This window comes from Electrona antarctica (assembly GCF_951216825.1).
Source record: "Electrona antarctica genome assembly, chromosome: 16".
NCBI classification, from domain to species: domain Eukaryota; kingdom Metazoa; phylum Chordata; class Actinopteri; order Myctophiformes; family Myctophidae; genus Electrona; species Electrona antarctica.
Genome location: NC_136797.1, coordinates 41,310,126 through 41,333,602, shown reverse-complemented (window position 1 = coordinate 41,333,602; position 23,477 = coordinate 41,310,126). Strand labels below are relative to the sequence as shown.

The 23,477-nt window shown below is 46.7% G+C and overlaps 1 protein-coding gene across 1 annotated transcript; it reads left to right on the top strand.

Annotated features, from left to right (window-relative positions):
• Positions 1-12,287: 12,287 nt before the first annotated feature.
• Positions 12,288-23,270, top strand: LOC306940154 (semaphorin-4D-like). The gene is made up of 6 exons (XM_079525160.1): positions 12,288-12,424; positions 13,115-13,253; positions 18,817-18,929; positions 19,768-19,940; positions 20,167-20,213; positions 21,381-23,270. Exons 2-6 carry the CDS (start codon positions 13,241-13,243, stop codon positions 22,412-22,414), a joined length of 1,380 nt encoding a protein of 459 aa, XP_079381286.1. The 5' UTR covers positions 12,288-12,424; positions 13,115-13,240; the 3' UTR covers positions 22,415-23,270.
• The last annotated feature ends 207 nt before the right edge of the window (positions 23,271-23,477 follow it).

The window sequence follows — 23,477 nt, the reverse complement described above, 5'->3', positions numbered from 1 at the left end:
ATGTTTTAAATGTGACTTAATTATGAACTTCTTCATTATGAACTTGTACCTTTTAGGAATAAAGCAAACTATATCACCTATAGTGGCAACAGTTACAATATGAATGTGTTTAAATGCCAGTGTAGCTGGTTCACACACACACACACACACACACACACACACACACACACACACACACACACACACACACACACACACACACACACAATGCAGCAGGCATTAGACAACCTGACAGCCACCAACCTGGCAACCCTGAATGAGCCAGTCAGCTGCCAGTCTCTGGTGTGTGTGTGAGAGAGAGTCCTGTACTGTTAAAACAAACTCTACCCTAACGTCAGTAAAAAGTACATTAAAACACTTTTTCCTTTCCAAAACAAACACAACGTACATTATGACAATATTTCACCCTTTGCATTGGTAAAATAGACTTTTTCTTTTTTTTGTCTTCCCTTCCAAAAAAAGAAAAAAGATAAAATTACCCCAAATCCATGGTTAAGAGTATTCCACGATGGCTCAGTGGTTCTGGCAGTTGCTGATGGTGTGAGAGGACGCTGGTTCGAGACAGTCAACAAGTCTGCAGTCAAGATTCGTGACCTCGGACCTCGGACCAAGGACTAAGGATCCAGAATGAATAAATCAAAATAAATCAGTCTTTACCTTTTGGTCAAGTAAATGTACTATTGGAATGTATGTTGGCGGACGTAATCCAAGATAATCCACTCTGTCAACTTGTAACAGTCAGCAGTGCCAGTTGTTGCCACAGGGTGGTGCACTGCTCCCTTTTGTTTTGCTTTGTGTAGAAGATCTGACGCAATTCCACCTCTTGCTATAGATAGACATGACATGACATGATGTGTGTCAAACAATTGTCACACATGGATGGATGATTAGCCGTGTTTATTTATTTATTTCCGGGGGGAATGAATGAATGAATGAATGACTAACCCTGTAAAACCCGGATTAATTTCTACTTGCAAAAAAACGATTTCAACCTTACTACTACTTTTTACTACTAGGACTTATCAGAGGAAATCATGTAAAATAAATTATATATATATTTTTTGCACATTTATAATAATTATTAAAATAATAATACATTAATAATTTACATTTGGGGGACATCTTTCACAATAATAAGGATAAATCCAAATAAATCACACATTACCTAAATGTACAATTGAAATGTATTTAAGACCCGACTCAGCGCCGTCCGAGTTACGAAATGTACAATTGAAATGTATTTAAGACCCGACTCAGCGCCGTCCGAGTTACGTCCCGATAGGCAGAGAATAGTATATATCAGTAGCCCCTAGTTTCCATGTGCTGGCAATAGTTGGAAATGACACGTCCACCTGGGGGAAACCTTGACCAGGCTATGGTGAGTATGCCAGTATGGCCACATTATGCGTGTATTATGTTGGCAGCAGTGCTCCGTTCACGTTTGTTTATTATATTAGTGCTGTCTGCCGTGAGACCTGGCTTAATATGGTCAATACTGAATCAGTCTAAAATATGCTTTGGCGCCCCCCCCCCCCTCCACCTCCCCTCTTGTCTATAGACAGACATGACATGACATGACATGACATGACATGACATGATGTGTGTCAAACAATTGTCACACATGGATGGATGATTAGCATTGTTTATTTATTTATTTCCCGGGGGAGGGAATGAATGAATGAATGAATGAATGAATGAATGAATACATACATACATACATACATACATACATACATACATACATACATACATACATACATACATACATACATTCATTCATTCATTAATAAATAATCATATTTCCGGGGGCATTTCTCTCCAGGTGAGGACAACGCCATCCAGTCAACCAAATATGGATGTCAGAAGATCAGGCATCATCTCGTATGTATTACTTCTACTTCTACTACTACTACTACACACACACCTCACATTGGTTACAAACTCCACCTTACAAACTCCACCCCCTCTCGTTAATGACTCTGCCTCTCGTAATGTTAGGCCACACCTCTCATTGTCTTAGGCCACGCCTACTCGCTATGTAACTCCGCCTGCTTTGTGGGCGTGGTCTATGCAAATTGCATGGGCGTCGTTTATGCTTATTGATGGCCGTCGTCCCGTCCGCTTTGTGGGCGTGGCCTATGTGAATTAGTGGGCGGCGTCCCGCCTCCTTTGTGGCCGTAGTTTCGGCTACTTTGTGGGATTGGCTTATGCAAATGAAAGGGCGTGGTATGCAAATGAAGGGGATATGCAAATGAAGGGTCTTGGTATGCAAATGAAGGGGATATGCAAATGAAGGGGTATGGTATGCAAATTAAGGGGAGTAGTGTGCAAATGAAGGGCGTGTTTCGGCTACTTTGTGGGATTAGCTTATGCAAATGAAAGGGCGTTGTATGCAAATGAAGGGGATATGCAAATGAAGGGGTGTAGTATGCAAATGAAGGGGAGTAGTATGCAAATGAAGGGCGTGTTTCGGCTACTTTGTGGGATTGGCTTATGCAAATGAAAGGGCGTGGTATTCAAATGAAGGGGATATGCAAATGAAGGGTCTTGGTATGCAAATGAAGGGGATATGTAAATGAAGGTGTGGTATGCAAATGAAGGGGAGGAGTATGCAAATGAAGGGCGTGTTTCGGCTACTTTGTGGGATTAGCTTAAGCAAATGAAAGGGCGTGGTATGCAAATGAAGGGGATATGCAAATGAAGGGGTGTGGTATGCAAATGAAGGGGAGTAGTATGCAAATTAAGGGTGTGTTTCGGCTACTTTGTGGGATTGGCTTATGCAAATGAAAGGGTGTGGTATGCAAATGAAGGGGATATGCAAATGAAGGGTCTTGGTATGCAAATGAAGGGGAGTGGTATGCAAATGAAGGTGCGTGGTATGCAAATGAAGGGCAGTGGTATGCAAATGAAGGGGAGTGGTATGCAAATGAAGGTGCGTGGTATGCAAATGAAGGTGCGTGGTATGCAAATGAAGGGGCATAGTATGCAAAGGAAGGGGCATGGTATGCAAATGAAGGGGCATGGTATGCAAATGAAGGGGAGTGGTATGCAAATTAAGGGGCATGTTTCTGCTACTTTGTGGGATTGGCTTATGCAAATGAAGGGTCTTGGTATGCAAATGAAGGGGATATGCAAATGAAGGGGTATGGTATGCAAATGAAGGGGCATGTTTCTGCTACTTTGTGGGATTGGCTTATGCAAATGAAGGGTCTTGGTATGCAAATGAAGGGGATATGCAAATGAAGGGGTGTGGTATGCAAATTAAGGGGAGGAGTATGCAAATGAAGGGCGTGTTTCGGCTACTTTGTGGGATTAGCTTAAGCAAATGAAAGGGCGTGGTATGCAAATGAAGGGGATATGCAAATGAAGGGGTGTGGTATGCAAATGAAGGGGAGTAGTATGCAAATGAAGGGCGTGTTTCGGCTACTTTGTGGGATTAGTTTATGCAAATGAAAGGGCGTGGTATGCAAATGAAGGGGATATGCAAATGAAGGGTCTTGGTATGCAAATGAAGGGGAGTGGTATGCAAATGAAGGGCGTGTTTCGGCTACTTTGTGGGATTAGTTTATGCAAATGAAAGGGCGTGGTATGCAAATGAAGGGGATATGCAAATGAAGGGTCTTGGTATGCAAATGAAGGGGAGTGGTATGCAAATGAAGGGCGTGTTTCGGCTACTTTGTGGGATTGGCTTATGCAAATGAAAGGGCGTGGTATGCAAATGAAGGGGATATGCAAATGAAGGGTCTTGGTATGCAAATGAAGGGGATATGCAAATGAAGGTGTGGTATGCAAATGAAGGGGAGGAGTATGCAAATGAAGGGCGTGTTTCGGCTACTTTGTGGGATTAGCTTAAGCAAATGAAAGGGCGTGGTATGCAAATGAAGGGGATATGCAAATGAAGGGGTGTGGTATGCAAATGAAGGGGAGTAGTATGCAAATGAAGGGTGTGTTTCGGCTACTTTGTGGGATTGGCTTATGCAAATGAAAGGGCGTGGTATGCAAATGAAGGGGATATGCAAATGAAGGGGTGTGGTATGCAAATGAAGGCGAGTAGTATGCAAATGAAGGGCGTGTTTCGGCTACTTTGTGGGATTAGTTTATGCAAATGAAAGGGCGTGGTATGCAAATGAAGGGGATATGCAAATGAAGGTGTGTGGTATGCAAATGAAGGGGAGTAGTATGCAAATGAAGGGCGTGTTTCGGCTACTTTGTGGGATTAGTTTATGCAAATGAAAGGGCGTGGTATGCAAATTAAGGGGATATGCAAATGAAGGGTCTTGGTATGCAAATGAAGGGGAGTGGTATGCAAATGAAGGGGGGTGGTATGCAAACAAAGGGCATGTTTCGGCTACTTTGTGGGATTAGTTTATGCAAATGAAGGGGCATGGTATGCAAATGAATGGGAGTGGTATGCAAATGAAGGGGCATGGTATGCAAATGAAGGGGAGTGGTATGCAAATGAAGGGGCATGGTTCCGGCTACTTTGTGGGATTAGTTTATGCAAATGAAGGTGCGTGGCATGCAAATGAAGGGGAGTGGTATGCAAATGAAGGGGCATGGTATGCAAATGAAGGGGAGTGGTATGCAAATGAAGGGGCATGGTTCTGGCTACTTTGTGGGATTAGTTTATGCAAATGAAGGTGCGTGGTATGCAAATGAAGGGGAGAGGTATGCAAATGAAGGGGCATGGTTCCGGCTACTTTGTGGGATTAGTTTATGCAAATGAAGGTGCAAGGTATGCAAATGAAGGGGAGTGGTATGCAAATGAAGGGCATGTTTCGGCTACTTTGTGGGATTAGTTTATGCAAATGAAGGGGTGTGGTATGCAAATGAAGGTGCGCGGTATGCAAATGAAGGGGAGTGGTATGCAAATGAAGGCGCGTGGTATGCAAATGAAGGGTCATGGTATGCAAATGAATGGGAGTGGTATGCAAATGAAGGGCATGTTTCTGCTACTTTGTGGGATTGGCTTATGCAAATGAAGGTGCGTGGCATGCAAATGAAGGGGAGTGGTATGCAAATGAAGGGGCATGGTATGCAAATGAAGGGGAGTGGTATGCAAATGAAGCTGCGTGGTATGCACATGAAGGGGCATGGTATGCAAATGAAGGTGCGTGGTATGCAAATGAAGGGCGCGGTGACACCCACTAATTTGCATAAGCGACACACCCACAAAGTAGCCGAAACAACGCCCTTCAAATTTTCATAACCCACTCCCACAAAGTAGCGGGAACCACGCCCCTTCATTTGCATGAACCGCTCCCACAAAGTAGCCGGAACCACGCCCTTCATTTGCATACCACTCCCCTTCATTTGCATACCACGCCCCTTTATTTGCATACCACACCCCTTCATTTGCACAAGCCAATCCCACAAAGTAACCAAAACACGCCCTTCATTTGCATGCCAGTCCCCTTCATTTGCATACGACGCACCTTCATTTGCATACCACTCCCCTTCATTTGCATACCACGCACCTTCATTTGCATACCACTCCCCTTCATTTGCATACCACTCCCCTTCATTTGCATACCACGCACCTTCATTTGCATAAACTAATCCCACAAAGTAGCCGGAACCATGTCCCTTCATTTGCATACCACTCCCCTTCATTTGCATACCACTCCCCTTCATTTGCATACCACGCACCTTCATTTGCATAAATTAATCCCACAAAGTAGCCGGAACCATGTCCCTTCATTTGCATACCACTCCCCTTCATTTGCATACCACTCCCCTTCATTTGCATACCACGCACCTTCATTTGCATAAATTAATCCCACAAAGCAGCCGGAACCATGTCCCTTCATTTGCATACCACTCCCCTTCATTTGCATACCACTCCCCTTCATTTGCATACCACTCCCCTTCATTTGCATGCCACGCACCTTCATTTGCATAAGCTAATCCCACAAAGTAGCCGGAACCATGCCCCTTCATTTGCATACCACTCCCCTTCATTTGCATACCACGCACCTTCATTTGCATACCACTCCCCTTCATTTGCATACCACGCACCTTCATTTGCATACCACTCCCCTTCATTTGCATACCACGCACCTTCATTTGCATAAATTAATCCCACAAAGCAGCCGGAACCATGTCCCTTCATTTGCATACCACTCCCCTTCATTTGCATACCACTCCCCTTCATTTGCATACCACTCCCCTTCATTTGCATGCCACGCACCTTCATTTGCATAAGCTAATCCCACAAAGTAGCCGGAACCATGCCCCTTCATTTGCATACCACTCCCCTTCATTTGCATACCACGCACCTTCATTTGCATAAACTAATCCCACAAAGTAGCCGGAACCATGTCCCTTCATTTGCATACCACTCCCCTTCATTTGCATACCACTCCCCTTCATTTGCATACCACGCACCTTCATTTGCATAAATTAATCCCACAAAGTAGCCGGAACCATGTCCCTTCATTTGCATACCACTCCCCTTCATTTGCATACCACTCCCCTTCATTTGCATACCACGCACCTTCATTTGCATAAATTAATCCCACAAAGCAGCCGGAACCATGTCCCTTCATTTGCATACCACTCCCCTTCATTTGCATACCACTCCCCTTCATTTGCATACCACTCCCCTTCATTTGCATGCCACGCACCTTCATTTGCATAAGCTAATCCCACAAAGTAGCCGGAACCATGCCCCTTCATTTGCATACCACTCCCCTTCATTTGCATACCACGCACCTTCATTTGCATACCACTCCCCTTCATTTGCATACCACGCACCTTCATTTGCATACCACTCCCCTTCATTTGCATACCACGCACCTTCATTTGCATACCACGCACCTTCATTTGCATGCCAAACATGCCCTTCATTTGCATGCCACTCCCCTTCATTTGCATACCACGCACCTTCATTTGCATAAACTAATCCCACAAAGTAGCCGGAACCATGCCCCTTCATTTGCATACCACTCCCCTCCATTTGCATACCACTCCCCTTCATTTGCATGCCACGCCCCTTCATTTGCATACCACTCCCCTTCATTTGCATACCACGCACCTTCATTTGCATACCACGCACCTTCATTTGCATGCCACGCACCTTCATTTGCATAAGCTAATCCCACAAAGTAGCCGGAACCATGCCCCTTCATTTGCATACCACTCCCCTTCATTTGCATACCACGCACCTTCATTTGCATACCACTCCCCTTCATTTGCATACCACGCACCTTCATTTGCATACCATGCCCCTTCATTTGCATACCACTCCCCTTCATTTGCATACCACGCACCTTCATTTGCATACCACTCCCCTTCATTTGCATACCACGCACCTTCATTTGCATACCACGAACCTTCATTTGCATGCCAAACATGCCCTTCATTTGCATACCACTCCCCTTCATTTGCATACCACTCCCCTTCATTTGCATAAAATAATCCCACAAAGTAGCCGGAACCATGCCCCTTCATTTGCATACCACTCCCCTTCATTTGCATGCCACGCCCCTTCATTTGCATAAACCAATCCCACAAAGTAGCCGAAACATGCCCTTCATTTGCATACCACTCCCCTTCATTTGCATACCACTCCCCTTCATTTGCATACTACGCACCTTCATTTGCATAAGCTAATCCCACAAAGTACCCGGAACCATGTCCCTTCATTTGCATACCACTCCCCTTCATTTGCATACCACTCCCCTTCATTTGCATAAAATAATCCCACAAAGTAGCCGGAACCATGCCCCTTCATTTGCATACCACTCCCCTTCATTTGCATACCACTCCCCTTCATTTGCATACCACTCCCCTTCATTTGCATACCACGCACCTTCATTTGCATAAACTAATCCCACAAAGTAGCCGGAACCATGTCCCTTCATTTGCATACCACTCCCCTTCATTTGCATACCACTCCCCTTCATTTGCATACCACGCACCTTCATTTGCATAAATTAATCCCACAAAGTAGCCGGAACCATGTCCCTTCATTTGCATACCACTCCCCTTCATTTGCATACGACTCCCCTTCATTTGCATACCACGCACCTTCATTTGCATAAATTAATCCCACAAAGTAGCCGGAACCATGTCCCTTCATTTGCATACCACTCCCCTTCATTTGCATACCACTCCCCTTCATTTGCATACCACTCCCCTTCATTTGCATACCACGCACCTTCATTTGCATAAACTAATCCCACAAAGTAGCCGGAACCATGCCCCTTCATTTGCATACCATGCCCCTTCATTTGCATACCACTCCCCTTCATTTGCATACCATGCCCCTTCATTTGCATACCACGCACCTTCATTTGCATACCACTCCCCATCATTTGCATAAGCCAATCTCACAAAGTAGCCGAAACACGCCCTTCATTTGCATAAACCGCTCCAACAATGTAGGCGGGCGACACCCACTCATTTGCACAAGCGACACCAACTAATTTGCATAGCCCACACCCACAAAGTAGCAGGAACCACAACCTTCATTTGCATAAACCACTCCCACAAAGTAGGCGGGGTGACACCCACTAATTTACATAAGCGACACCCACTAATTTGCATATACCACACCCACAAAGTAGCCGAAACCACGCCCATCAAATTTGCATAACCCACACCCACAAAGTAGCCGGAACCACGCCCTTCATTAGCATAAACTGCTCCCACAAAGTAAGGCCTAAGTTAGCGAGAATAGTCGCGAAATTCGACAGAACAAATCCGAGACCATCACTGCAACCGGGTCGCGGCCCCGATCGCAGCCGTATAGGGTTTGGGCCAAACGGACATACGGTCGCGACAGTAGCCCTGCACGAAAGCATCGAAATTTGCGACTTTGACGCGAAAGTCGCAGAACAAATCCGAGACCATCACCGCGGCCGGGTCGCGGCCCCGATCGTAGCCGTATAGGTTTCGGGCCAAACGGACATACGGCCGCGGCGGTAGCCTTGAACGAACGCCTACAAATTGCCGACTTTGACGCGCGACAACGCGCCAACGATAAAACATCACGGTCCGACGTTCGGATATGTCGGAGAGCCAGCCGAGACGAACGGTTAGGTGTCTCGGACGTACGCCTCCGACAGTCGTACAAAACGTCCTTCACTTTGGCTCTGTGCATGCAGACACGTCATAGACCCATAGGTCCTCATTCACAAAGGAGAAATACGCAAGAGTGTAACGGAAGCGGAACGGAAGCGTAAACTGATGCGGGAAATTCCGTCCGATCACGCAACGTTGTTTTGCCGTGCAATTCAAAGAGCGGTGTGTACCACAGGTACGCAGGTGTATGTTGTGAGGTACGCAGGTGAATGCGAACGGGTGCCAAATGATCGGAAAATCAGCGGATAACTTAATTTGCATTGATCCACGCCCCATTTCACACCATAAAAGGCGTCAAGCATGACTCAGCAGACAGCAGTAAAAAAACAAAAAAGAACTATAGGCCTTACAGCTCAAACGAAATAGAGGTCCTCCTGACGGAATGCAACAAAATAATGATATTTTCCAGTATAGTGGCTTCACAAATTAAAATAAAAATGATTGCTGGAAAGAAATTAGGCTATATTAGGAAATTAAAAGAAAATGATCTGACCATGTCAAGCGCCGGAGCGACGACCACCACCTGCAGTCTCTTTTTTTTACATCCATATACCATTACATTTGTGCGTGATTCTTTATATTGTCTATAGCCTACCATTAAACTATATAAATCATTTTCCCAAGCTTACAGAACGGTGAACGCTGCTCCGCACCGCTGCAGCAATGTCAAGCTGATTTACGGTATAAAATGCAGCTTTTTTATTTATTTATTTAAGTTCGGGACCAAGGCAGCAAGCTAGCGTATACTTGGCAATTATATTATAAAGCCTTTTCTTTTCTATTAAACAATTGCTCACTCACACCTTTGCAGAGGTAAAACATATATCCGATATTTTTATCAGAGCTGCATTGATTCATGCGGGGAATAGATTAATATCATCTCACTGTCATCTGTCTGAATGCCATGTGGAGAATGGATTTGTTCTGATCATGGACACGTAGTGCAGGTTCATTTATGATGATGTCATATTAAAATGATTCGCGAATTTCGCGGGACATTTGGCACCAAACTTGATTGATCTCATCAATATAGTAGCCTACAGCCCAGCTATAAGTTCCCCATATTATAATTAATTAAGGTGCACTGGCTTAAAACTATGACTGGCCGAATTGCACGCTGATGCAATAATGTGGACTTCTATTTTGTTATAGGGCTAATTCATTTTCCAATGAATTCGTACAGTGCAGAATGCAGATAAGTGTATGTTCTTATTATAATTGTGAGTTTGTTTTTTAACATGCAGCGCGAGTCCGCGAGAGCCGATCTACAAGCTCACAACGCGTTGCACTGCGAGTAGAAAGCTGTCAAGTGCATCGCAATCGCGCATGCTAGAAATATCCTAATAAATAAATAAAAAGGTGTCAGGTTTGCAGGGGCAGTTTCTGTATGGGACTCTAGGCTAACCTGCCTCTAGAATGCATGCATTTAGGCATCCAAGTGATACTTGGCTTTTATATAAGCTATCATTTTTTTATGTGCTGACCAATGTTTTGGACACATTCCTACATATTTTATCTGAGATTTGGGGACTTTTAATTGATTCAGAATGAAGACTAAAGCCTTCTGAATAAATCTACGCAAGCAGTACACGACCCTCTGAGCTGGCGCAGCTTTTAGCGGAGATTCCGACCATCCGACGTCACCGTCAAGTTCACGTTCAAGTTCATGAATTCCCACGTAATGTGGGAATCCACGTAAATGCCTGTCCGCTCACGCTCCGCTCACGTTACGTAACGGTATGAGCGTAAACGCCGTTGTGAATGAGGACCATAGACTCTAACAGTGTCCTGGCTGAAAAATTGAAACGAGACCGCACCTCCTAGAAAGGTCGCCCGAGGACGTTCTATAGATCCATGCGTGCGTCTCCGGGAGCTCTATAACATATCCGAAAATCAGCCCGGAAGGCCTCACCGTCGTGGCGTTCCAGTGAAGCAAAGTTTGACGTTCACGCGCGCCTACGCCGACGATCGTAAGTCTGTTCGGGATGGGCCGAACACCTCTGCGATCGCGGCGACGAGCCGATCTTCGTGATGGTCTGAGTTTTTTTCTGCGACCTCGGGAACCTCAAATCTGACCCGAGGCCTAGCATTGCAGTGTAGTTCCCTTTATCGGACGCTTGTAAGAGTCCCACAAAATCGAGACCAACGCCATTTTATTCGCCATGGCCTGAATATGGATATTCGGGGGTGTTACATATTTAAAAAAATATCTATCACTTAATTGTTAAGGCATTTGGCCCAAAGGTCACCGTGGCAGTCTTTCGGCTGACCTTTGACCTTTGCAAACGTCGTGGAAATTCGAGACTGGTTCCATTGGATTCGACATGTCCTGAATATGGATATTGGAGGTTCTTACATATTTTTTAAATTATATATCACCCCGTTTTTTTAAGAATTTGGCCCAAAGGGTCACCGTTGCAGTCTTTCTGCTGACCATTGACCTTTGCAAACGTCCTGGAAAGTCGAGACCGGCCCCATTGAATTTGGGACGCTCTAAATATGAATAAAATGTCTCGTTTGCGAAGAATAGGGTTAGGGAACATATTTTAAAGGTGTGTTTTGTCTGTTTTCACTTCTGTGGAGAGAGGGGAGAGAGGAGGCAGTCTTTTTGCTGACCATTGACCTTTGCAAACGGCGTGGAGAGCCCAGACCGACGCCATTGGATTCTGCATTTTCTAAATATGAATAAAATGTCTAGTTTGTGAAGAATAACATTAATGAACATGTTGTGTTTTGTGTTTTGTCTGTTCATTCAAAAAGAGAGGAGAGAGAGGAGAGGAGGGGAGAGGCATATGCCTTCATACATGTGGATGGGCTGTGGCGCTGTTCTGAATTCCACTGGCAGATGACGGTCTTTTCTTTGATTCGTTTCTCTGACTTCCTATGTAAGTGCTGCTATTAAAATGCTTACTTTAAAAAGACTAAAATAGCTAAAATACAACAATTCATGGTCATAAGTTCATAAAGCATAATTCATAATAATGTCATGATACAATAATAAATATGTGGTTCATAATTGATTTCATATGAGGTTAAAAATGTAAACATGATGTGATGATAACTTTCTGAGGCAGAACCAAGTTCCCTGTCTGTCAGTAGCAACACTGGACCATGATTGATTGACTGATTGATGCATGATTGCCTGGCATTGCACACAGGTGGTACAAACATTTCTCTCACTCATTCAGACTCTGGTCTGCACAAGGAAGCACACTCGCAGCAGAGTAGTGTGTTTGAACTGTTTAAAGTTATTAAACACGGTCAAAAGGACATTCAAAGGACTGTATGAAACTCAAGAAGCATCAAGAACCTCTTTACACAACAAGCGGCCAACGAGGTATTATTATTTGAGAGTTATCTTTGTTGTGTTGTATTGTGGTGTTTTGACGGACACGTTCACCTGCGCATCGCGCATTTCTACATGTTTTGTATTTCTTTGTTTGATCAATATTATGTATTGCGACGTAATTTGTTGATTGTTTATGTGTTTATTATTTTGTGTGAACATAGTTCTCACGGCATGGAACAGCAGAGGGATGAGAAGAATGCCCAATAAATGCCCGTTTATAAAGAACCGACCTGTGTCGTCAATGTTGTGAGAAGAGCTACACCCTACGTGTGTGTTTCGTGTCGTGTCATTCATCATCACTTTGTTTACTTTACTTTATCACAGCTAACAGTCACATCAAGGTCTGTGAAATAGTTAGTAATGAATGAATAGCTGACTCTGTCGCGATTTTGGCTTTTATGGTGAATGTTTTACAACTATATGAACTTCAACTTTGGCCAGTAGTTGTACAAAGCCATGGGTCTGAATGTAAACAAAGTATATGCTGCTTTATAAGACAACGTTTTATTTTTATATTGATTGGTGGTGTGATTTGCATGTTATGTAATGAGTCCGAGTTTGTATTGTGATAAACCAGTAGCATGGATAAGAAGCTAACTATGCTAATCGGAATTAGCATTAAGCTAACTGCATCCACTATAATGTTACACATTATATTAATGTGCTCTGTGTGTTCAGCCATGGCCAGGACGTCGAGGCACGACCGAGAGATGGCGCTGGACGCCAAGAGACGTCTGTGTGTGAGTTCAGATCCCGTGGAGAGGCTGAGGCTGCAGTGCCTGGCCCGAGGGTCGTCTGGCATCAATGGCCTGGGCAGGTGAGTGTGTGCGCGTGCGTGTGTGTGCGCGCGTGCCTCCCTCAGGCACAGCAGAGGCGTACACAGACAGTTGGACTGTGAGGTGACGTGGCAGCCCTCCTCCTCCTCCTCGCCATCACCCAGGAAGCCTTGGAGGTGTCGGCCGGTGTTGCTGGGCTCTATAACATATGAAAATCAGACCGGAAGGCCTTACCGTTGTGGCGTTCTACAGAAGCAAAGGTTTTAAATAGCAGATCTACAAGCTCGTAGCGCACCACTCGGTGTAGTGGAACGTTCGCGCGCGCCATGTCGACTAGAAAGGTCGCCCGAGGACGTACTACAGTTCTACGCGTGCGTATCTGGGAGCTCTATAACCTATCCGAAAAGCAGACCGGAGGGCCTTACCGTTGTGGCGTTCTAAAGAAGCAAAGGTTTTTACGTTCGCGTGTGCCATGTCGACTAGAAAGGTCGCCCGAGGACGTACTACAGTTCCACGCGTGCGTCTCGTGGAGCTCTATAACATATCCGTAAATCAGACCGGAAGGCCTTACCGTTGTGGCGTTCTACAGAAGCAAAGGTTTTAAGTAGCAGATCTACAAGCTCGTAGCGCGCCACTCGGTGTAGTGGAACGTTCGCGCGCGCCATGTCGACTAGAAAGGTCGCCCGAGGACGTACTACAGTTCCACGCGTGCGTCTCGTGGAGCTCTATAACATATCCGAGAATCAGACCGGAAGGCCTTACCGTTGTGGCGTTCTACAGAAGCAAAGGTTTTAAGTAGCAGATCTACAAGCTCGTAGCGCGCCACTCGGTGTAGTGGAACGTTCGCGCGCGCCATGTCGACTAGAAAGGTCGCCCGAGGACGTACTACAGTTCCACGCGTGCGTCTCGTGGAGCTCTATAACATATCCGTAAATCAGACCGGAAGGCCTTACCGTTGTGGCGTTCTACAGAAGCAAAGGTTTTAAGTAGCAGATCTACAAGCTCGTAGCGCGCCACTCGGTGTAGTGGAACGTTCGCGCGCGCCATGTCGACTAGAAAGGTCGCCCGAGGACGTACTACAGTTCCACGCGTGCGTCTCGTGGAGCTCTATAACATATCCCTAAATCAGACCGGAAGGCCTTACCGTTGTGGCGTTCTACAGAAGCAAAGGTTTTAAGTAGCAGATCTACAAGCTCGTAGCGCGCCACTCGGTGTAGTGGAACGTTCGCGCGCGCCATGTCGACTAGAAAGGTCGCCCGAGGACGTACTACAGTTCCACGCGTGCGTCTCGTGGAGCTCTATAACATATCCCTAAATCAGACCGGAAGGCCTTACCGTTGTGGCGTTCTACAGAAGCAAAGGTTTTAAGTAGCAGATCTACAAGCTCGTAGCGCGCCACTCGGTGTAGTGGAACGTTCGCGCGCGCCATGTCGACTAGAAAGGTCGCCCGAGGACGTACTACAGTTCCACGCGTGCGTCTCGTGGAGCTCTATAACATATCCCTAAATCAGACCGGAAGGCCTTACCGTTGTGGCGTTCTACAGAAGCAAAGGTTTTAAGTAGCAGATCTACAAGCTCGTAGCGCGCCACTCGGTGTAGTGGAACGTTCGCGCGCGCCATGTCGACTAGAAAGGTCGCCCGAGGACGTACTACAGTTCCACGCGTGCGTCTCGTGGAGCTCTATAACATATCCCTAAATCAGACCGGAAGGCCTTACCGTTGTGGCGTTCTACAGAAGCAAAGGTTTTAAGTAGCAGATCTACAAGCTCGTAGCGCGCCACTCGGTGTAGTGGAACGTTCGCGCGCGCCATGTCGACTAGAAAGGTCGCCCGAGGACGTACTACAGTTCCACGCGTGCGTCTCGTGGAGCTCTATAACATATCCGAGAATCAGACCGGAAGGCCTTACCGTTGTGGCGTTCTACAGAAGCAAAGGTTTTAAGTAGCAGATCTACAAGCTCGTAGCGCGCCACTCGGTGTAGTGGAACGTTCGCGCGCGCCATGTCGACTAGAAAGGTCGCCCGAGGACGTACTACAGTTCCACGCGTGCGTCTCGTGGAGCTCTATAACATATCCGAGAATCAGACCGGAAGGCCTTACCGTTGTGGCGTTCTACAGAAGCAAAGGTTTTAAGTAGCAGATCTACAAGCTCGTAGCGCGCCACTCGGTGTAGTGGAACGTTCGCGCGCGCCATGTCGACTAGAAAGGTCGCCCGAGGACGTACTACAGTTCCACGCGTGCGTCTCGTGGAGCTCTATAACATATCCCTAAATCAGACCGGAAGGCCTTACCGTTGTGGCGTTCTACAGAAGCAAAGGTTTTAAGTAGCAGATCTACAAGCTCGTAGCGCGCCACTCGGTGTAGTGGAACGTTCGCGCGCGCCATGTCGACTAGAAAGGTCGCCCGAGGACGTACTACAGTTCCACGCGTGCGTCTCGTGGAGCTCTATAACATATCCCTAAATCAGACCGGAAGGCCTTACCGTTGTGGCGTTCTACAGAAGCAAAGGTTTTAAGTAGCAGATCTACAAGCTCGTAGCGCGCCACTCGGTGTAGTGGAACGTTCGCGCGCGCCATGTCGACTAGAAAGGTCGCCCGAGGACGTACTACAGTTCCACGCGTGCGTCTCGTGGAGCTCTATAACATATCCCTAAATCAGACCGGAAGGCCTTACCGTTGTGGCGTTCTACAGAAGCAAAGGTTTTAAGTAGCAGATCTACAAGCTCGTAGCGCGCCACTCGGTGTAGTGGAACGTTCGCGCGCGCCATGTCGACTAGAAAGGTCGCCCGAGGACGTACTACAGTTCCACGCGTGCGTCTCGTGGAGCTCTATAACATATCCCTAAATCAGACCGGAAGGCCTTACCGTTGTGGCGTTCTACAGAAGCAAAGGTTTTAAGTAGCAGATCTACAAGCTCGTAGCGCGCCACTCGGTGTAGTGGAACGTTCGCGCGCGCCATGTCGACTAGAAAGGTCGCCCGAGGACGTACTACAGTTCCACGCGTGCGTCTCGTGGAGCTCTATAACATATCCGAGAATCAGACCGGAAGGCCTTACCGTTGTGGCGTTCTACAGAAGCAAAGGTTTTAAGTAGCAGATCTACAAGCTCGTAGCGCGCCACTCGGTGTAGTGGAACGTTCGCGCGCGCCATGTCGACTAGAAAGGTCGCCCGAGGACGTACTACAGTTCCACGCGTGCGTCTCGTGGAGCTCTATAACATATCCCTAAATCAGACCGGAAGGCCTTACCGTTGTGGCGTTCTACAGAAGCAAAGGTTTTAAGTAGCAGATCTACAAGCTCGTAGCGCGCCACTCGGTGTAGTGGAACGTTCGCGCGCGCCATGTCGACTAGAAAGGTCGCCCGAGGACGTACTACAGTTCCACGCGTGCGTCTCGTGGAGCTCTATAACATATCCGAGAATCAGACCGGAAGGCCTTACCGTTGTGGCGTTCTACAGAAGCAAAGGTTTTAAGTAGCAGATCTACAAGCTCGTAGCGCGCCACTCGGTGTAGTGGAACGTTCGCGCGCGCCATGTCGACTAGAAAGGTCGCCCGAGGACGTACTACAGTTCCACGCGTGCGTCTCGTGGAGCTCTATAACATATCCCTAAATCAGACCGGAAGGCCTTACCGTTGTGGCGTTCTACAGAAGCAAAGGTTTTAAGTAGCAGATCTACAAGCTCGTAGCGCGCCACTCGGTGTAGTGGAACGTTCGCGCGCGCCATGTCGACTAGAAAGGTCGCCCGAGGACGTACTACAGTTCCACGCGTGCGTCTCGTGGAGCTCTATAACATATCCCTAAATCAGACCGGAAGGCCTTACCGTTGTGGCGTTCTACAGAAGCAAAGGTTTTAAGTAGCAGATCTACAAGCTCGTAGCGCGCCACTCGGTGTAGTGGAACGTTCGCGCGCGCCATGTCGACTAGAAAGGTCGCCCGAGGACGTACTACAGTTCCACGCGTGCGTCTCGTGGAGCTCTATAACATATCCCTAAATCAGACCGGAAGGCCTTACCGTTGTGGCGTTCTACAGAAGCAAAGGTTTTAAGTAGCAGATCTACAAGCTCGTAGCGCGCCACTCGGTGTAGTGGAACGTTCGCGCGCGCCATGTCGACTAGAAAGGTCGCCCGAGGACGTACTACAGTTCCACGCGTGCGTCTCGTGGAGCTCTATAACATATCCCTAAATCAGACCGGAAGGCCTTACCGTTGTGGCGTTCTACAGAAGCAAAGGTTTTAAGTAGCAGATCTACAAGCTCGTAGCGCGCCACTCGGTGTAGTGGAACGTTCGCGCGCGCCATGTCGACTAGAAAGGTCGCCCGAGGACGTACTACAGTTCCACGCGTGCGTCTCGTGGAGCTCTATAACATATCCCTAAATCAGACCGGAAGGCCTTACCGTTGTGGCGTTCTACAGAAGCAAAGGTTTTAAGTAGCAGATCTACAAGCTCGTAGCGCGCCACTCGGTGTAGTGGAACGTTCGCGCGCGCCATGTCGACTAGAAAGGTCGCCCGAGGACGTACTACAGTTCCACGCGTGCGTCTCGTGGAGCTCTATAACATATCCCTAAATCAGACCGGAAGGCCTTACCGTTGTGGCGTTCTACAGAAGCAAAGGTTTTAAGTAGCAGATCTACAAGCTCGTAGCGCGCCACTCGGTGTAGTGGAACGTTCGCGCGCGCCATGTCGACTAGAAAGGTCGCCCGAGGACGTACTACAGTTCCACGCGTGCGTCTCGTGGAGCTCTATAACATATCCTTAAATCAGACCGGAAGGCCTTTCCGTTGTGGCGTTCTACAGAAGCAAAGGTTTTAAGTGGCAGATCTACAAGCTCGTAGCGCGCCACTCGGTGTAGTGGAACGTTCGCGCGTGCCATGTCGACTAGAAAGGTCGCCCGAGGACGTACTACAGTTCCACGCGTGCGTCTCGTGGAGCTCTATAACATATCCCTAAATCAGACCGGAAGGCCTTACCGTTGTGGCGTTCTACAGAAGCAAAGGTTTTAAGTAGCAGATCTACAAGCTCGTAGCGCGCCACTCGGTGGTGGCGCGCTATGAGCTTGTAGATCTGCTATTTTTAAATAGCTAAATTATAACAATGGGGGGGTCCCGAGACGTTGCCAAAGCATTTTCGGGGGTCCCCGGCCAAAAAGTGGGGTCCCCTGATCTAGTGGCTGAATGTTGTGTAGTGCCATTTTTTTCAAGATTATATCTTTTTTTGAGTGGTGCAAACCACTCCAACAACCGGCTTTGTTTGTACCCGTGTATGTGTGTACCTGTACGTGGGGGCCCAAAAGAATGAGCATGGTTACTATGGTCACTGACATTACGTCAGACCACAGCTGATCAGGCTATATAAGACCTTGCACCACTCAGTTCACACGGGTGTGATTTTTTAAATATATATATATATGCCTCAGGTAATTTCAAACATCATCAGGTCCTGATGTTTGCTGGGGACCCCCTCAAGAACCCCTCGGGGTCCCTGAGCCCACTTTGAGAGCCACTGGCTTAGATTATCCTCTTAATCATGCATAAATAATAACTAGTCTAAAACTATGCTGTGAAAGTCTACATGTTCAGCATGCTTTTCCCTTTTATTTCTGCTCCATAGACAAGGGAGTCTTACACAAGTCAGTAGTGTATGAAGGAGACGTACACAGCGTGGAAGAGATTCAACTACTGAAGAACTCTGAGTCCATTAAGAACTTAGTGCTGTCCTCACAGGTGTGTATTCATGTAGTGGGTTATAGAATTGGAAACTTGCTGGTGTAAGATCATATACATAATTATTTTACTTATTAGGTAACTGGAATGCTCGCCTCGAAACACCCTTGCCCTCATTTTCTTTCTGCCAACCGCACGCCAGCTGCTCTGTGGGGCGGTTCTTGTAATCTTGCATCTTGCAATCTTGCAAGGATAAGGTTAGAAATAAGTTTAGGGTTAGGCAGGGTTAGGTTGTGCCACCGTTTTACTGAGGTTAACTCAGTTAACCTTCTTGGGCCCTCATCGACTTTGGATGTCTGTTTTAATATATATATTGATAACACTTCACAACTCTGTTCTGCACGCGCTCGTAACACTCCGGTTGCCGAGCGATGAAAATAAATCTGAAGTGAGAAGTCTGCTGTCTTGATTTGCAGCTCATTTCTTTAAACGATATGATTACAAATGGTTACATTTTGTAACGCCGGTTACAAAATGTATGTTTTGAGTTAATTAAATGACATTCGCGGGACATGTTATATAGCGATGTTTCACTTCGAGTTAACATTGAAGTGAATGGTGGCGACTGTGTTTTGAGGCGAGCGTTCTGATATTCATATTAAATGCTATAGCAATATTTTGACTGAGGCATTTATTGAAAACTATTTATTTAACTATTAATTGATTTAGTGGTTAAAGTGTGACATCTAGTGTTGTCTAGTGCACCTTACAATCTGTTTCAAAGCAAAGCCACCAGTTCCACTGAGGACATGGACTCCCTTAACGTGTGTGTGTGTGTGTGTGTGTGTGTGTGTGTGTGTGTGTGTGTGTGTGTGTGTGTGTGTGTGTGTGTCCACAGACACGTTTTCTATATGCTGGCTCAGACTCAGGAGTGGTCCAGTCACCCACAGCCTTCTGTGACAAATACCTGTCCTGTGAAGACTGCATTCTGGCCCGGGACCCCTACTGCGCCTGGGACCCTAAAAAAACTGCCTGTGTGAATATATTCGATGCCCCCAGCCACACACACGGGTAATTCAAGTTCTGGTATTTTCCCACATTGTTTTTTTTCTCACGCTAGCTGTCTCTCACTATCTGTCTAACAGCAGTAACCAAAAGCAGAAACCACATTATCAAACCAAAGCCATCTTAACGGTCACCGCACCCCTTCCTGTTTGGCCTGTTTCTTTCAGAGTTGGTGTTTGTCTCTGTGCGTGTTTTAGACACTTGTGTACATAATGCATATTTGTTTTACCAGGAGTCTACTCCAGAGTCTTAATGGCGATGCAGACGGCTGTCCAACAGGTAGTGCAACATGTCATTCTGTCTCACTGTTGGAGCCTGACCCATATTGGTAATGGTCTAGTCTCTCAATTTTGAGCTCTTACATCGGTCGGGCTCGACTCATCATTGACAAGCTTCTTTTTGTTGTTGCTTAACCCATTAAGACGGAGAAAGCATCTGTGTCATTTTTACATATTTTAACCACTTTATACTTTGGCCATTCAAAAATAGCAGATCTACAAGCTCATATAGCATCACTTGCTATTTTTGAAAAATCGTGACAATTTGTGCAAATCTTTAACTCAAATCCTTGCTTCTGGGGGTGTCTGGACAAAATATTTTGGGGGGTCGGCGGCCTGAGATGCCTGAAGAAGGCATGACAAAAGCTTGCTAAATGAAAGCTTGCTATCTTAATCATATAAATAAAAATATCCGATTGTGCACAGATTTGAGTGTGCGGAGCCTCCAAAGCAAAGCAAAGTTACTATATTTACCCAGGGTATCTGGGCTAAGCTCAAGAACTTGTTTCCAGCCAGGCCCTGCTCATAGAACATTTCATGGTAGTGGTTCAATGCCTTGCTCAAGGGCACTTCAGCGGTGGTAATTTTAACGTGTCGGACCGCTGATTCGAACTGGCGACCTTCCGGTATCAAGACCGCTCCGCAATCCGTTCGGCCACCGCTGCCACTCCCTTTACCTTTTTACTTAATTGTGATTCCAGCACCTCATGGCTGATGAGCCAGCGAAAAAGTTTTGAGCACCACTGATAACATAAATTTTTCAGAAAACTGTTAGGATTTAGATTAGAAGATTTCTTTTAGAATCAGCCTCAGGTCTAAATATGTTAATCCATTGAGACCTGGAACGCATCCATGTCACGTTAGCGTTTAACCACATTAACCATTAACCCATTTTGGGGCGGGAACCCGTTTTGGTGTTTTAAACATTGTTATAATTTAGCTATTGAAAAATAGCAGATCTACAAGCTCATAGCGCGCCACCGAGTGGCGCGCTATGAACTTGTAGGTCTGCTATTTTTGAAAAATCGTTAAAATGTGCCTCAAATCTTTCCGAAAATTGTCATGATTTAGAAAACTTTTTTTTTTAAATTTCGACGTCAGGTCTAAATATGTTAAATTAAATGTCGGCCTTCAAAAACATGGTGTTTTCCTCCTGTGTATCCCCCAGTGCCAGTCCTGTCTGTGCAGGACTACAAGCATGTCACCGTGAAGCCAGGGAGTTCTGCTGAGCTGCCCTGTCTGGTGCGCTCCAACCTAGCCCAGTTGATATGGAAGTCCAATGGCTCGGCGCTGACCGAGGCCTCTCGCTTCCACCTCATAGGGGAGGCTGGCCTCCTCATCTACAGCGTGGCTCCGGAGGACCAGGGCCTCTATGAGTGCTGGTCCCTGGAGTGGAGCCCTGCCTCCGGGAAGAACTTTAGCCACCTCCAAGCTGGATACTCTCTATCTCTGGAGGCCCCATCCAGACCGCCGTATCAGGCCGGTCGCACCGTGACCACCCTCCGCACCAATCTCGGGCAGAAGGAGACGGAAAGCCCCCGGTTCTCTGAAGGTAACGGTAACACAGCCAAACCTCCACTAACTTCGGCCCGTGCCCCTCCCAGCCCCGCGGCCACAAACCTCTTCACGTCCCCGGCTCAAACTGACTTGTCACTAACCCCACCCACCAGTAGTACTACCATCAGGTTACAGCCTAATCACCTCCCCCCGAATCCCAACGTTCCCCGGCCAGAGACCCTGGACCCGTCAGCGGAGTTTTTGCAGTACAACAATAGCTCGGCCCTCCTCGCCCTCTTCCTCCTCTTCTTCCTCCTCTTCCTGGCTGCGCTGGCGTACAACTGCTACATGCAGTACCTCCCGGCGCCCTGCCTGCGGCTGCGAGCGGCCCTCCTGGGCAGCCACAAGAACCCCATCCAGCCCGAGTACCGGTCCTGTGAGTCGGGCCTGACGACAGAGCAAGCCGTGACGGAAAAACTGAACCTCACGGAACAGCGCCCGACCCAGAACGGCAGCAAAGTCACCCCAAATAATCAGCTGCGTGCGCTGCGCGACACCGGGTACGAGACCGAACCGGAGTGTGGAAACGGAAGGATCCCCTCTCACAGTTTCCCTGACGACAGTCCATCCAAGGAGAAACCATTTGACGTAGATTGTGAATCTCAACCGATTGAGTTTGCAGATGCCGATGAGCCTTGCTGCTAGCGAGAAACCATAGATTTGCCTGTTATTTCCCTTAACCCAGAAACTTTAGGGAATACTACGCTATTGTTGCCTCACAGTACATAGTACTATTTACAGTGCCAGATGAGGATACGTTTATTTCAAATTTAAGGTCGTGCATCAGACTCCAGAGATTGGATTTCTTTTCTGATGCAAAGGGCTACAAAGTATTTAATATCAAGGCAACTCATGAATGTCGTAACTCTCTGTGCATAGTCCAGCAGAAAAGAAAAGTAAAGAAGCTATTTAAAATTTCCAAATTGGAAACATTGTTTACCAAATTGGTAAGTTACCCTGATGTTCTCCAAATTGGATGCATGTTACCTTTTTGTACAGTGTGAGATTGGGGTGGGTGGGTGTGGAGGGTGTGATTTTGTTAAATTCATGTATTTTATTAGTTTGTTTTTTATTATTTTGCAATTTGGGCTAGTGGATGTAGTTAAATTTCTCAGGGAAGGTTTGCTCAGTACGCTGTCATTATACTACCTAGCTTTGTGTACAATCGTCACACCTCTAGCACGTACGACGTACGTGGTCTGTGGACTATGGATGTTCCACCTGTTGAGGTACTGTATAGGACCAGCGAAGATACAAAGGAAGAAAAAGAACAAAACTGGTCGCCGGTACAGCAATTTGTATGTTTATGAAGACTTTATGCTGTATTCTCCTACGTGAGATTGGGTGGATTTACCGAATCATACGTCTGGAGGAAGAGGAAGATGATATTCGCACAAAGGTTTTGTCAATCAGAACCCTATTATTGCTTAGACGGCACCAATCAACCCTACAGTGGGGTGAGGGGAAGGAGGGAGGTGGGAACTTTGACTCACAAAATGGGGAAAAGTGCTGGAAGATTTCAAACCACTGTCTGAACTGTGTAGATGTGACCAGAGTCGCACAATCTTTTTTTGTTTTGTTTTTCACCCTATGAAACCCTGATGGTACAAAGTCACTTCTGCCCCCCCAGGGCCATATTAACCTCTACTACTCTTCCTCCCTATTGGCTGACAATAACCCATTAATGTACAGAAATACGCTGATTGAT